This window comes from Xenopus tropicalis, chromosome 1 (assembly GCF_000004195.4).
Source record: "Xenopus tropicalis strain Nigerian chromosome 1, UCB_Xtro_10.0, whole genome shotgun sequence".
Lineage (NCBI taxonomy): Eukaryota > Metazoa > Chordata > Amphibia > Anura > Pipidae > Xenopus > Xenopus tropicalis.
In genome coordinates this window covers 56,899,156-56,916,462 of record NC_030677.2, presented here as the reverse complement: position 1 = coordinate 56,916,462, position 17,307 = coordinate 56,899,156, and the positions used below count along the sequence as shown (strand labels likewise).

Here is a 17,307-nt window from a genome sequence, read left to right as displayed (position 1 = left end):
AAGCAGTTCTAATGTGTAGCGCTGGCTCCTTCTGAAAGCTCAGACTCAGGCACAATGCACTGAAATGGCGCCTACACACCAATATTACAACTAAAAAAATACATTTGTTGGTTCATTTTAAATGGCAGAGAAATTATTTGCTATGTAAACAGTGTAATTAAGAAATTAATAAAAAATCATGACAGAATCCACACAGAGATATTTAATCCAGAGCCAGTTCATACTGCCAGGTCCTGTAAATGACATATTCACGTGTATCAGTTTTATTGGCTACTCATTGCAGAGGGTGCGTTGGTATTAATTAAAATGAGTCGGTTGCTGGAACTCACTTTTTAAAAATCGCAGTGACTAATCTCTCCGTGGGAGCATTAGCTTTGTTTATATAAACTATAGCAGGGTCTCTGAAGCAAACGTGCAACTTTAGTTCATGCAGTACGCAATACTTTGATACACTTTCATTTTTTGTTGTTACTGTTCCTTTAAACCTTAAAACCTCTTCCTCTAGCCAGGCTAGATTTCAGGTAGCAATTGCAATAGGCATCAAAAGGTTTATTGAATCTGTCATAGTTTAATCATTTATTTTATCAGCTCTATTAACAGGCAGGGGCCCAAGATATCACTAAGCAGCCACTCAGCACAGCATGTTCCAGAATGAACTAATATGGTTATGTAGAGAGGGGGTCTAGCCGCATCCCTGGGGGACAATGTATCAAAACTCCATGGAGTGCACTCTACTTGTTGTTTTCATTTATCAGTATCCAGGTAATGTTTGTACCTCAAACGCTGAACAGGAAGGTGAGGAGACTAACAGCACTATATAAATATGAGCTATAAGGGCTCGTGTATAAAGGGCAATGTTTCGTACTCTCCTATGTAATAATGCTTCCTCACTTCCTCAGTGTCTTTTTAGATTCACTGTTTAGATCATGCCATATACACTCAATTAGATTAAGGTTACACCATGTGTGTTAGACTGTGCCCTCCTTGCCACACAGGCCTGCAGGCACAATGTGCTCTATTTACTAGATATTTTATAACCAAGGAACATGTACCACATAAAGTAAGTTTATTCAGGGGTTGCTGCCCCCTAGTGGGGGGCCATGTCAGGGTGCAGTTGTGCTCTCGGCACTAGCAGAGCCAAATTTCTGGTTTAAAAAAACCTGCTTTTAAAGTTATTAGAGGCTTTTTGCTGGCATAACAGGCAGAGCTCAGAAGCAGGAAAAGTTTGGGAAGATCTAATTTTACTTGAGTTGATCCTCCCTACCCAGGAGATACATATGCTCCACAACCCTGGCATATTATTTGCAGCTGACAAGGCCATGGCCATGTATAGCACCTCAAGGGAGGGGCAGTCTGAGCATGTGACTCGAGACTGTTTAGGCCCAAACGATCTATCTGGAAACCAGGTGATAATAGGTGAGATAAATGACAGTAGAATGGCCAGACATCCTTCTTTAGGAAGTACAATCCTGATTTTGAGCACTTTGTCCTTTGTCCTGTGCTTCAATTTGTCCATGTTTTTGGGGCCTATTAATAACCTAGTTATAAAGCAGGGGGAACTGAAGGCCACAATAACCATAAATGTATTTTTGTTATAATTTTATATGGTTGATATTTATGTGGTGATATGTGACAAAAAAATCAAATTATTTATAATACTAATAATTTTAATTATTATACTTATATTTCTCTCTCTATATCTATACACACACAAGCATAGTGGCTGTGTCCTTTGTGGAGATTAGGAAATGGCTACCTTTACAAACAATACATTGGCACGCTTGTTGAGCCAAAATGAATTACTTTACTTCATGGATAGAATAGTAAAGCAAAATATATACATTAACCATGTAATGATACTGCCACAATAATAACACACAGACAAACCCTAGATTACCAATTACAAATTTCATATTTTATTTTTTCTTTTCAACACCTCTCAAACTGAGGAACCGTATCCCACACTCCAGGTAATGAAAAGGTTGTCACTAAATGAATAAAAAAAAAAAGGGGGCTCTGCTTAAGCAAACAGGTAGACAAATGTGTCCTTGGCCTGGAAAAGATAAGGAATGTCAGTTCAGCCCATACATAGGTCACTAAGTACAAACAAGTCTTTATGCAATACAGACTGACAAAGCAATATATTTTTTTTCACAAAGATCACAGAATCCCACACAATTTCAGAAAGGCAGAAAACATTGGAACATTGAAATAACGTCCTGATTATTTTGTGTTTGTGCTGTCTGCCCATTTACACAAATGGCAGCATAAAGAAATGAGTGGTATCCATTAACTTCTGGAGAAAGGGAGATGCCTCCATGAAAAGTCATACTAGGTCTATTTACTAACAGGCTATAGCTTAAGATTTAAAAGGAACAAACATTTAAGATGCCATTTATTCCTTGTGTTGGTTCTAACAATGCGGCAGTCACATACACATGTAAATAAACATCTCTATGAGCGCTGTAACCTCAGCTCCAGTGACTGTGTAGGCTGATTCCTTCTATTTGTTTTCTCTCCCCAAGTATTAAGTGGAAGGACCAACCATCCCTGAACAGTAATTCTTGCAAAATGTTTAAATCACTTGACAGTAATTGTTCCAAATTTCCATCAAATAGTCAGTGCTTCAATAAGAAAATCATTAGGAAAAGCAGAATACAAAGAAAGGAACAGTATTACATAAAATAAATGTCGCTGGCACAGCTTAAAATGCCCCTAGCAACCTCCCTCCGCCACTGAGTTAAAAGCAAGATCAGAGAATGGAAGTCCCAGTCACCTCACCAGATATAGAAAAACATTGTTTTTAGACATCAGTTATTCATTTTTTTCCCAGACAGATGAAAATAGACTTCTCCTTATGACTAAAAATATATATATTTATATATTTATAATTGTTGTACTACAGAACTCAGCAGTCAACTTGCTTCAGTTCGTCTATAACCACAAAAAAACAGAGGTTCAAGATCTACAAAAATAGCAGTTAACTCTAAAAATATTTCACTAATTTGAGCCTCATTTAAATTACATTCAGATGTAACATCGCTATTTATAAGGATGGATGCAGTGGCAGATTGCTTGACAGACAAGTTTAAAGATGCCTTGCGACGACAGGCAAGTGGTTCAAGTGCTTCAGTACAGTATATCGGCGCCTGCTGGTTTCAGTATCTCGTCTGATATTCGTGGTGCCAGCGGTTGAAGTCATTGTAGAAGAGCACAATGCTTCCGGAGGCCATGCCAGTCATTATGCACCTGGGAACAAAAGAAGCTTCTTTATATCTTGAGGAGTCATTATTTGAGCTAAATCCTGCCCAAGATGCCAGAATTACAACCCACGCTAAACTATTCTGCCAGGAGCATGAGTAAGAGGGAATACGGCTCACAGCATTGGCACAGCCAGTTAAATGTTGACAGATTTACAGACATATTGATAACATGTGTTCAATGGAATAATAATATATAACATAATAAACTTTTTTATACATTTTATAGGGGATTCAGCCAGGTGGACAGAAGTATAGATGGGATTTCGTTTGCGACCAGAAGAACAAGAACCAAGTCAGCAAAGGGCCTCAAAATGAAGTATGAAATCTCCCCCACCTATAGTGTTTAATCTCACCTTTGGTCAAAAGACATGGTCATAGATCGGATCCCTGCATCGCAGCCTGGGTAAGCAAAGAGCTGCTTCAGATCTGATACCTGCCACACCATGACGACTCCATTGTCTCCTCCAGTCAGCAGGTACTGCCCATCTCGACTAAGCAGAATTGCCTGCAGAAAGAACAGAAGCCTGAATATTTTAAAATGTATAAAGAGAGCATAAACTGATAAACAGTATAGCAAAATATCGGTGTTGGCCTTTTCCCTATTGGATTACCTATCTAATAGAACAGAGCCTGATGAAAAGCCAAGGGCAGGTCTTCACACTATCAGTTTCTTTCTAATAAATTGTACCTGGGATATATATCATTTACATGAATAAAAGAATACATTGATTAAAGGATTAGGAAAACCAAATTAACTGGGGGGGGCTAATATGTTAGGTATCCCCCAATGAATTAAATCGCTAATCATTTCTCTATTCAGGAATAAAACGCACTGATCTGGGAAACTTTCGAAAGTGGCACCACAGCACTAGACTCTACTGAGCATGTGCAAGTCTTACATTGGCCATAGATTTAAGCTGCTGATTCGGCACCTTATCTGCCCTTGTATGGGACCCTCTGACAGAGCTACCCAGCCAATATCTGGCTGAAAATCAGGCAGATGTCAATTGGGCCAGTTTTATTTTCCCGGCGGATTGAAAACTGCATTGGGTTGTTTATGTGCTCCTCTGCCTGACAGTTCATATTCCCATCGTTGCCAAACAATGAGATTAACCCCATACTGCCCACGTATTGGGCACATCAGGGAAAAGAGACTTCACCGGCACGTTGCATTACACTACTGGCAAACCGCATGTTAGGGTTGTTTCAGTAGGTAACATATATTGGGCCAAGAGAGCCCTACACTAATAAACCGTTAATATTATAAAAACAATAATAAAAATAAATGTGATACAAAAACTAAATCTGCAGTTAGAAGGTTTTTACTCAGAAATACTGCTGACAACGAATTCAGGTTAAAAAAAAACGGGGGTTTCAAGTTTTAGAATGTAACAGTATGAAATCTGTAAGAACAATTGATGCAACGGGAAGAATTTTGAATTACATTTCATTGTATCTATGAGAAGACAAGGCGGAAGCCACACAGCGCACACGTGTATCCATACACAGCAATACAATGGCACAATGCATTACACAGCTATTTGTTCATAAATGAAATCAATACTCATTTTTCCCATTGGCCGCGATGCTGCCCAGCTCCCGAGGCTGTTTTGAAATTGTAATTATTGCCATGACAAATAATTATTTGCTACATTTAGAAAATTCATCTGAAGAAAATCCATTAACCTTTCAGCCACGGTTCACTTGTGTTTTATACTCTGAGCTTTTTATGAAAGAAATGCTATACTAAGAGGCAAATTAAAGTCATTAATCTTTAACCCTTCCAAAACCTGAGAAAGTGATTTCTCTGATGTCTTTATTAAATTAAAACCATCCATTCAAATTAGTCACATTGACAAAGAATATTGCCCTAGTAATCAGCTCTTTCCCCTTACAATAAATAATTTCAAGGAGAATATCAACATTTATCAGCATTTCGGGTTTCCGGATGGGGTTAAAATGGAAAAGGGGCTCTGTAGCCAAGAGCTCGGCTGCCTCTAAGGCTGGCAAACGTAGCAAGATATACTGCACTACACGAGTACTGAACAACTAACTGGGGGCTTTAATTAGAGCCAATCCACATGGAGCGGAAAATGTGCAGTCTGAATTCAGAAAGCTTTGTGGGCTCATTCACATTGACAATATGTTAGAGACTCACGTACCCATCTGTAACCTTTATATCAGCCGACTGCAACTATAATATTTCTAATTATGCACAACAGGAAAATGTATTTAAATTCTAGATTGTGTTTTTCGTTCCATGACTTGAAAACATGTGTCCAAAAAACCCCCAAATGTGTATATATTTGAGTTTTAAAATTTGAACAAAATAGGGAAAGTCACATGACAAACCCCAGCAACTAAAAGTTGATGAGTTTCTTCGGGTTTATTAGAACATTACAGCTAAATGCTATTATTAGGTTTTCCTTATAAAATAAAGCGACTGATCAAGAGAAATAAAACAAGATTACAGAAAAAAAGTTGCTAGTGCTTTATTTATTTATTTATTTTATTCTTGCACTAGAAAATCAAGAAATCCCCCTCCCACACCCCACCGTTTTGTAGCAAGAACAGCTTTGGTAGCCCAACTGTGGATTATGTTATGTTATGTATGTTATGTTAAGTTATGAATGCATAACAATGCTCTGGGCCAGGGGCAAGTTGAGAAACACCCCAGGCAGCAGCCGGCCGCAAGGTATCAGGGGCAGCAAAAGCCGCTCTTGGCAACTTCAAGAGCCAGAATTCTGAATATTAAAATCTGAATTTTGGCTCTGATTGTCCAGAGAGTGCTATTGTGGTCTCTACACTAGCAATGCGCAAATAGGTGAATAATTTTTTTTTAAAAAAATACAGGTCAACTATCATTTTTCTGATTTTGGGCTGATGAAAGGGAAATAAGATTTAGGTACCACTATCACACAGACAGAGGAAATAGCTTGAGCAATACTCGTACTGATGGTGAAATTCCAGCCCACAACTCATAAGTTGCTATTGACCTTCAGTAAATAGAAATCTGACATCCCAGGACCTGCTCAGCTCGCACACCAGGCCACTCTAGGTAAGTCACATTGGAACACCACCCTTGACTGAGGGAAATGTTTATAATATGTGGCGCAGGAGAGATTTAATTACTGCCCAACATGCAGATTTTGATGGGCATTCTGGCCTGCATGTAAGGGGAAGTCTAGCACATTTGTAAAGCAAATAAACTGTACGACTTTCTTAACCCCAAAAAAACATAGATTTGATCCGGGGAGCTGGACGGCAGAACTTATTACCTTCATTACATCCCAACCTTTACACATTCTAAAATAACAAAAATATGAGGCAAGTAATTAGTTTAAGGGTTAAGATAGGAAGTTGTCATTAGCCAATTAACTGTATGAAAACATACACTGGGGCTCTGAAGGTTTATTTGATTTTAAATATTGCAGGTCACAGGTTGGGCTTGATTTCCTGATGCAAAAGGTTGGTGTTGTAGATAGAATTAAGGTCGGCAGGAAGCACCTGTAATGCATCACCTCGTGTCAGGCATGAAACCAATTTTTTAGACCCAGATCCACAACCCATATTTTTACTCACTTTGGCCTATGGGTGCCCAATTGTGAAATCCGGAGCTGACAACTTCCTTTTAATATAGAGCACTGGATTTCAAACTATAATGCCACCCTTATTTGTGAGGCTCACTTGTATATGTGGTGATACCATGTGGACCTTTTGTTCCGTGGCAGTGCCTGCTGTGGCCTCTACACTGTACATACAACATACATAAAAGCTGTGTATTTTTCTGTGAAGACCATGTGCTTTTCACATACACCTGTAGCAACTGGAATTACAGAAAGATATTTCAACTGGGAGGTTTTTGCCTTCACCTTGCGGTCCTGTAACTTGACATGACTTCCCATTAATTTAATAAAGGATACTCGTTAGAGATTCATGCTTTGGAAGTGCAACTTCTGTTTGCTGGTTTTCTTATCTACTGTGGTTTACTGTGGGGATAACTATACTATGGCAGGGCCATACAGAGAGTTAAGGAAAGTCGCGACCAAATAGTAACAGAACCAAGTATTATTCATATCAACATTGGCAAACTGTAGGAGCTGCCATACGAGTTACTCTGGGCATCAATGTGCATGCCTGATTTATCAAATAGCATTTATTGTGCCACCCAATGGGCAAAAGCCATAAAAAATGGAAGCATGTTTTGTTCTTTTCGTATAGATTGCATTTAAAATATTTAAATATTAAAATGCAAAAAAGGCAGACAAAGGATTCATTGTTTTCTATCTCCTTGACTGTCAGTGGGAACATACCTTCATGGTAGTACCACCAAGGGCAGTTAAGGGCATTTAACCCACTTTGGTTTCCTGTCTCTAGAAATGGAGGGTCAAAGTGCCTGAAATCACCCCCCACTATTTCCTATGGTAAACATATAAATACATGTGTGCATTGAAGTGTGTGTATTGTATGATGTACGCTCATGTTGCCTTTTTAGCGTGATTATCAAAGGAGCAGCTGAAGGTGATTTTGGATGTTTTGATTTATATTGCTGCTTTGTGAATATAAAAATGTATGAATATAAGCACAATGAGTAAATCTATACATGTGAATAGGTATGCATATTATTTATATCATATCTATCCTTTTTATCTAATCTGGACACTCAAATGTGAACTTTAAATAATCCAATAAATTAAATGAACATCCAAAAAATGTTGCCAGCTCAGATAGTAAAGTAGATATATCATCTGAGAGAAACTTTTGTAAGCTAAGAAATGACAAGTATAGTAGATGAATCAGAAATTTTGTTTTGATGTAGACTGTTCAATGTCAAGTACAGAAATGCTGTGAAAGACATGAAGATAAGGAAGGCCTGGAGAAGGTGAAAATGATCACAGAGAGCCTGCCAGGGGGAGTTACCCAACTGTAACAAGGGCACGACTAGAAAAATGGCATGGATTAGCTGGGAGATAAGAACAGTAACAAATGTAAACAGGTATTCGGCATAGACAGTGTAAATGTGAGGGCATGGGCCACAAGGAAAATGGTGGATGTTACAATGATACTGGTAAATAGGGGATCTTCCTGTAATTTGGATCTCCATACTTTAAGTCTACTAAAATATTACATTATTATTATATATTATATTAATTATCAACTGTAAATAATAAAATAAACCCAGTAGGATTGTTTTACAGCTCCAATAAGGAATAATTATATCCTAGGTGGGATCAAGTACAAGGCACTGCTTTATCGCTACAGAGAAAAAAGAAATGTTTTTGTTTTTTTTTTTAAATGTGATTTATTGGATTAACATGGAGTCTGTAAGAGATTCCCCTAATTCAGAGTTTTCTGGATAAAGAATTTCAGGATAATGGATTCCATACCTGTATACATATATACAGATACAAAGTTTGTGTGCTATAATTTTGTGCAGCTAGCAAACATAGCTAGAGAAACTAGCAAATTATTTATTTACTTAAATATATCTGGCCACAATAGTAAAATGATGCAACGATTCTTTGCATCAGTGGTATCATGGTCATGTTTAGTCTCTAAAGGTCAAGTACAACCAGAAGGTCATAGGAACCACTAACCAAACTCATATGCAGCTGTTATCATGCAAGCACATATCGGTTTATATAAACTAGTGTACTTGCACTGGAGATGAAATGAAAAGGCATGCCATGTTTTGTTGCTAAGCCTGTGGCACAAGGCATTCCTTATCTCCACCTGCAGAAATAGAAGCAGACTGTTGTTGCCAGTTTGTAGCCTGTTTGTTTGGAAACAGTGGTTAAAACAAAGAAATCCTGTTTCCTCTCTGTTTTGGGGCTTATGCGCTGCTACTGTGCCCTTTCCAGTCTAAAAACAAAGTAAATAATTGGATCCCTTGGGTTGCATGGGTTAGTGTCCTTGCCTCAGGTAACACAACTTCATTTTAGGAGTGGATTTCCTTTTCAATCCAAGTGATTGGTTGTGACATGTAAACATTGCACGCTAGATGTGCTCTGACGTGCTCTGGCTGGGGCTCGGCTGGGCAATGCAGTATTTAAAACAAAAACAGGTGTATAACGTTGATTAGGCAGTGAGTTTCCCCAGGCAGTCTGGGGGTCTCTAGGTAGTTTCCATGTCGCAGGCTACAAGAAAGTAAATTAGAATTCTGTCCAGTGCCTGATGATTGTAAATTGTTACTTTTGTCGACATCCTGTGGCTCAAGCTTACCATGACACATGAAACACAACCTGTTTAACTCTTGTCGTTCAGTCCATGGCAGCCAGGGCTGACCTTCAGGTTTCCTCCGTTTCACCTCTACCACCCTCCCCCTTCCTATTATTTAAACAGCAAACAGGGAAAACATTAGTCTGGCCGAGCAATGGGCAGGTACTTCTCATTGGGGGAGCTGGGCTTTAATCACACAGTTGCCACTTGCCTGCTAGCATGATAAAGTGCAGAAGCAGCTGAGAGGAAAAAAGAACTGTGGATTGTTTAAATCTAAAAGCCAACGGGGAATTGGTTGAAAGAAAAAAAAAAAAGCCAAGCAGGGCTGTAGTACACATGTGTTTGACTGGACTGCAGAGCGGAACTTCCCTTGCCTCGGGCAACAAACTCCAGCTTCCAGAACACACTGAAACACTATAGAAATTGTTTTAGCCGGCAAGGGATTTTGAGATATTTCACAGATTTATTAGCTTGGCTGACAACATAATCACAACTGAAAGTGACAGATTATCAACATTGCTATTGCAAAAGAGCAGGGGAAATGTTAAAAGCCAAAATTACCAATATAAATGGTATGATGGACAATATATGCTTTTTTCTGTTGCTCCTACAAATTCTGCTATTAACAGAAAAGGCAGAACTGGATGGGGGGGGGGAAGAAACTAAACACCCCCTTTCCTTTTTGATGAACTGAAAAATTGGCCTCTAGTGTGATTAGACAATAAACCAAGGAAATAACTTGTTGCTCACATGCTGCGTCTGTAAAATGTGTTTATTTACCCAAGGGGAAGGGTTTCAACTTAGCAAATCCAGCCTGTACCCTTCAGCTGTCATTGAACTACAACTATCAGCACCTCTGCACAACCTGTATCTGTCAGGGAGCGTTGGGAGCTGTGGGAGAGTCCCTGGTTACACAAATGCTTCCAGACAAGCCTTACTATCAACAGTGTGCAAGTGTGTTACCTATTGCTGAGTGCCATACACAACATGTTCATCAGAATAATTAGTGTTTCTGCACAATTTGTGTGTGTGTATGTGTATCCGCTCAGTTAAGGAAAACAAATATCCCTGCATAAAGCGCCTGAGACATGATGTAATTCATTCAGAGCGTTAGCAGCATCTCATTACTCACATTCACACAGATGTTTAGAAAGCTACAGATATAAATGTTCATTCACACAACAGTAATAACATCCCCTCTTTGTTTTCCAACAAATTTAAACATACACATTATGCACACACTCGGTGGGTCCGCTGAGCTATTTATTTACTATAGAGATTTCCTAACTGAGCAAACCAGTAGACTAAATAACATACAGGTTGCTGGTGAGATTTTGCTAAAAATGCAAAGTAAAATACATGGCGATTGCATATTCCCCGAAATTGGAAACACGTGCTGCATAATCCGCATGCAGATTGAGAGGTAAAACATTTATGTTTTACATTTAAGACATTGTGTTAAATCCGTGGATGGATATGAATTCAAAAAATAGCACTGGAAGTATTTTGGGAGAGGTAGAAATAGGACTGCGCGGCTAGTAAAGTTATTGCACAAGGGCTTTAAGGAAAGAAACGTGTGTGTGTGTGTGTGTGTGTATATGTGTAGGGTTGCCACCTTGCCACTATTTACTGGCCTAGCTGGTAAAAATAATGCTTTCCAAAAAAAGTAGCAACCCTATGTGTGTGTTATGTGAATGTGTAACAAAATGTATTAAATTAAGTGAATCATGCCCAGAACCAATGCCTCAGCCCCACTGAGCCCTGAAGGGAAACGAGACCACTAAATATTTCAGGTCTCTATAAAAATAAATCACATAAAACATGTAAAACCCTGCTACCTCTCAATAAACCATTTTCAGGAAAACATATTATTCTAGTAGTATGTGCCATTGGGTACTCATAAATACAAAACTGCCATTTTAAGTACAAAAGGCCGCCCCCTGGGATCATAGAATTCATAGTGCACACAAACAAGCCAAGGGCACACATACATGCTAGGCCCCATCAGCCAATGAATGGGCGCAGTTCTTTCTACGCTCACACTTCTTCCTGTTACAGTCAGGTTAGTGTTGCATTATTTCCTTTTTTTTTTTTATTATGTACCAAGTGTAAACCTCTATGTACATTTGTGGTGCACATTTATGACTTAAGCAACAAATAAAGAGAGAGAATAGAGGTATTAAAAGGTAGTGTGAAGGGGGGGGGGGGAGTACACACAGGGAGGACAAAATATATTATTACAAATTGTTATTTTATAATATTACAATTATGATAAATTATAAAATATAAATAAGCATAAATAAATAAATAGAAATGAACAGTAGGATGGAGGTCTCTGTCTCTGTAAGAGATTACAATCTGAGTGTGTATGAGACCCTTTAATGTATGGGAAATTGTCATATATCTACAGTATTTTAAATGAAACCTTTTGGCATATAACATTGCAGATGTCTGAAGGGTAAACAAGAGAGGACGAGGGTGTCTCATTTGAGCTGCTGAAAAACTGCTTTCCCAGGAATCTCAGTAGCTCAAGGAAGAATGATGGGAAACACAGTAATAAAATAACTGCACGGCAAGACGCACCTTTTGTTTTACATAGAATGTTAAAGATTCAGTATCAGTATTTCAATAAGAACTATCTTTTAAGACATGTTTTTCTTTGTGTGTTCAAGAGCCGTTCCATGGCTGAGTGGAGCAGTCCAAGCACAGTGTCAGTGTAAAATGTAGACTTATCAATCAGAAAGGCCTGATTTGTCCAATATAAGGACAAGGCATTAGTCCATAGAATCACCTTATATAGTTTGCTACAGTTTCTCTTGACAAAAAATAAAATGACGAAAAACTACAGCACTAGACAAAGGAGCAATATACTTACAAATGATGCACACACAGACCTGCTCTAATGCACTGCACCACCTATCATCATTTATCATGTGAACAAGGATTAAAGGGGAACTATGACTGCAGATTGAAATGGGTGTTTACTAAATCTGATGGACAAATTAAGGAATTCCACACAAGCGTTACAGTAACTGGATTCTACACAGGTTTAAAAAAAACAGTTTTTTTCCCCAACAACATGCACACATCATATTTGTAATTCCCTTGTATGGATTTCTATATGAAAAAATACTTGCCCGTGTATTGTCTTCAATTTCCATGGAAGCTTGAAGTTTTCCATTGATGCTAAAAACACAGAAAATGCCTTTTTCATAATAGACAACACAGTGGCCTTCTCTTGAAACCTGTATAAGTTTTGGTCTTAAGCAGTTTTCTGCAGCCTCCAAGGTCCTTAAAAGGTCTCCATTCATAGAATGTATCAAACATGGACCATCTGAAAAGAACACACAGAGTACTCCTTATAGAGTGTTTGTTGTATTAACAATAACGATTACATAAGTAAAATACAGAATTATTTCATATAATAAGGTGACATGAACTGAAACATTTGGGTAAAGGATAAGGTAGCTGCAGTCATGTATTTATATAAATACATACAGTACACAGATGCAACAAGGACTATGCGGAAATGCCCAGGTACTTACAAAACAGTGATATGGAGATCTGGAAAAACTAAACCTGCAGCCGACCCTTAGCTGCAAAATGTTGCCTTTGTAGGACCGACCTGTACCTGCATCTTCCTACTCCGTATGGTAGTTATGCACATGCCTCCGATTCCAAGAGAGGGAATTTTTAGAATCAGTTACTTCCCTAGTCTAACTCACACCCTCTCCGCAATGGCTGCCTAAATTTCAACCCAAACCTGCCTGAGTCGCAGTTAAAACAGTGAGTCCCAGGTCAACCCACACGTCACTATCACAGAGATAATGTAAGATGCATGGGTCTTTTACACACCAAAATATATTTGTTCAGTATTTTGGTCACTTAATTACTTTAGACTAGTTTTTCTAAAGCCCATCCTCTCAGTAATCAAGATATAGCATCAAGTATAATATGTCTTTATATAAGCTTGTGGTGGAAATAAGGATGGGCTGATGGAGAATACCTAGGCTGGGACCCATCAGGAAATCCTGTTATTCTGGCAGGTCAGTCCAACCCTGTAACCTATAGATCAGGGGTCCCCAAACTTTCTTACTTGTGAGCAACGGTCAAATGTAAAAAGACTTAGAGAGCAACACAAGCATCATAAGAGTTCATGGAGGAGCCAAATAAGGGCTAAGATTGGCTATTAGGCAGCCTCTATGCACATTATCAGCTTACAGGAGGCTTTATTTGGTAGTAAATCTTGTTTTTATTCAACCTAAACTTGCCCCCAAGTCAGGAATTCAAAAATAACTACCTGGTTTGGGGACACTGAGAGCAACATCCAAGGGGTTTGGGAGCAACATGTTGCCCCGTGCCACTGGTTGGGGATCCCTGCTATAGATGATCTTTCTCTGACACTTAAGGTGGCCATACATGGGCCGATTCTAGCTGCCGATATCAGTCCCTTAATGTGGCCATTAAGATCTTTCATGCGACCGATGGCAGATAAGGAGGTAGAAACAATAGGATTTCTAGCTTTAGACTGACTCGGTAGGGATATCGGGAGAAGATCCGCTCACTTGACAACCTCACCAAGCAAGCAGATCTTAGCGTGTATGACCACCTTAACTCTTTGAATATTTCATAGATGCTTTAGGTTTATAACAGCTGCTGAGTGGTAAGATCAAGCATACATTACAGATTACACTTTATGTTACCATAACAAATCCTACCTTTTGAACCACTGATCACTAGTCCAAGCTCCGCACATACAGTAGCGCAGGTAATTGCACAGTCATGTCCTGTTAGTATAGCGCGAGGAGTAGCAAACTCAGCTGTAAAGAAAAACAAAATATGCGGTTATAAAAATGATCGGACAGGTTGACTTTCTACCAAAAGCTACACAGCTATATGAACATATCTGATACCTCAAAATGACCATTTCTACCACTGAAAGTAAAGGGAGAACAGCATTGAGGAAACAAATTGCAGCAAATCTAAGGGATCTTTAGGTTATGCTGTTTAGAACTGCATTGTTGTTTAACTGAATTAAAAACAACATGTATACAGCTATCGCCCAAGCTTGTTACTATAGCAGCCATGTAAATCAAAGACCCTAAAATAAAAACAATGTTATTCTGAATCTGCACTAATGCGAGTTTAGCCATATATTTAAGGTCTAAAAGAGTATACCAGTACAGTACAAAATGTATTACAAGGAGGATCCCCATTAAGGTTTTAATAAAATTCATGTATATTAAGGGGCTGATTTACTAATCCACGAATACGAAAAATTCGGATTGGAAAACGAACATTTTGCGACTTTTTCGTATTTTTTGCGTTTTTTTTCGTCGCCATTACGACTTTTCCGTAAATTGTTGCGACTTTTTCGTAACCGTTACGACTTGCGCGAATTGTCGTGAGTTTTTCATAGCCATTACAAATTTCGTGAATTGTCGCAACTTTTTCATTGCCATTATGACTTTCGTGAATTGTCGCGACTTTTTCATTGCCATTATGACTTTCGTGAATTGTCGCAACTTTTTCATAGACATTACGACTTTCGCGAATTGTCGCAACTTACATATTGAGAGCTCGAAAAAGTCGCGACAATTCGCGAAAAAGTCGCAAAGTATCCATCATTACGAAAAAAACGCATTCGGACGCTTTTCAGACGTTCATGGATTAGTAAATGTGCCCCTAAGTGTATTTAAAATTGGCCACAACAGAGTTATTTGTCTTATTAAACAACAGAATTAAACAAATGTTTACGGAACAACAATAAAGCTATTTTATAACAAACATTTGAGTCAAATGAGGTTCTCTAACACTATCTCTGTTATTTTCCCAGCAGTTAGCAGATCTGCTAATCTTTTCCTGATATTCTGGAAAACTTGTGTGACTTTTCAACAGAACTGTTCAAATATTGCTCACTTATGAAAACCTTTATCTATATCCCAGACTGCTGAGTGCTCGGAGGTGTAGCCCAACAGCTGCACCAAACCTCAGACCATCCCTACACTATATTGATGCTGTTTGATTTTATGTTTTTTGGTGTCTCATTCTAGCATTTTTACTGGTTTGTTTCCCCCAATTTCTGTCACTGGCATAGCACTACAAAACATATCTGGAAATGTATATTTAAAAGATTACAATACTACAATACAGACTGTTGAATGGTTGGAAACCCTCTCAAAACTTTCAGAAAAAAGAGGGTGCCAGCGAAGAAAAGAAATAGCCTATAATCAGGAAAGGAGGTAACACAGTCGCTGTAGACAGACAGCTCTGAATGGCAATAATGTTTAGCACATGGGATTTTCTTTTCAAGTAGTAAAACTAGCAAAAGGGAAGAAGGGGGAAGGGATGTCAGTTTGTGAAATTATGCTGTTGGCATGTGAATAGTTTGAGTAAGATCAAGAGGTTCTTTATCTTGACCTTAGTACAAATGTGCAACAGTGTAATTGAAATAGACATGTCTGTTTTGCACAGATCAGAAAGAACACAGATCATAAAAAAAGGAAGGCTTGCATTACAGGACTGTCGATTTTACAATTCTGAAAATGAACTTCCAAAAATTTCTGAAAATTACTTGCTGAATAAGACAGACATATGGATCTGTACAGGGTAGAGCTACAGGTGTAGAAAAAGAAACCCCAAGAAAGCCTGCAATCTGATCATTCTGCTCCTAAGACATGCCACTTGGAATTTCCAAATCTTAATTCATTGAAATCAGCACTTCCTATTTATATACAATAAACATCTTTATATACAATAGTGTGTAATATATCTGCACTTCACTTTTTGCTCCCCCCAAATCACATTTAAATTAACAAGATCTACTATTCAGCAAGTTCTTAAAAAAAAAAAAAAAAAGCAGTCATTTCCCACATTTGCCATAGTGTCCATTTAAACAACCAGTTCTGATCTGCATACATGGTATCATGGTATGGTCCTCTATATTACAGAGAGAGCCCTTATCCCTGAAAACTCAAGGTCCCAAGCATTACATAAGACATTGGCGTTTAAGCACGCTTAGAAAAAGAAGTGAAAAATGGACTGAAAGCCATTCATAAAACCAAACCATAGGCCTATCAACCTAGAGAGACACTGGGAGATACAGTCATTACTTACATACAAATTTGTATTACATGTAATAAAATCACATCCTAATCATTTTCTATACTTTTTTTCAGTTACATCCACTGCTTACATTTAAATGCTGATTGATGATGGGAAAAAAATGACCTATTTGGCACAAAGATGCCCAGTGAAGTTTGGGAAAATATAAGACTGATGGCTAGCTAACCCACAAATGGGCAGTGCGGCCCTGTAACATGGACAATTATCATACACTGCATGGTAAAAATGTACCTTAGATACACTTCTTTACTGTCTATACAATTTTCTTTAGTTTCTTTTCTCACCTCTTCTTTATTCCTTGATTATTATTATAAACATCAATAAAGAAAAACTTCAAAAAAAAAAATTGTACATTAATGGTTACACTGTAATGACGTCATGGCCAAAGAACAGGATATATGCAATGTGCGCATAAAGCAACTTGAAAATGCAGCTGTGCACTCATTTTTTATAGTCTCACATATAAATTATAGGTACAGTTCTTACAGCTTACCATTCAGAATTTAAACCGCACAAGTCGATGTTGAATTAAATACACACACCAATGTAATATACTGTTTTTTTGTTATCAAAATATAATTGCGCATGGTGCAGTTACCCTCACTTGAAATTATATCCCAGGATGAATCAGACTTTGGCAATTACACCAGGCACTCCTGCATTAAATCAGTGTATAGGTTTCTCGTATATCTACAGTAAA

The 17,307-nt window shown here is 38.2% G+C and overlaps 1 protein-coding gene across 1 annotated transcript in view; it reads right to left on the bottom strand.

Annotated features, from left to right (window-relative positions):
* Positions 1 to 1,893: 1,893 nt before the first annotated feature.
* The window catches only part of lrba (LPS-responsive vesicle trafficking, beach and anchor containing), a 341,818-nt gene continuing 326,404 nt past the window's right edge, over positions 1,894 to 17,307 (bottom strand). Inside the window, exons 53-56 of the mRNA XM_002933499.5 lie at positions 14,201 to 14,302; positions 12,620 to 12,816; positions 3,617 to 3,768; positions 1,894 to 3,249 (exon numbers count right to left, since the gene is read on the bottom strand). Coding sequence (XP_002933545.3) covers positions 3,159 to 3,249; positions 3,617 to 3,768; positions 12,620 to 12,816; positions 14,201 to 14,302 — 542 coding nt within the window. The 3' untranslated portion in view covers positions 1,894 to 3,158. The remainder of the gene's footprint in view (positions 3,250 to 3,616; positions 3,769 to 12,619; positions 12,817 to 14,200; positions 14,303 to 17,307) is intronic.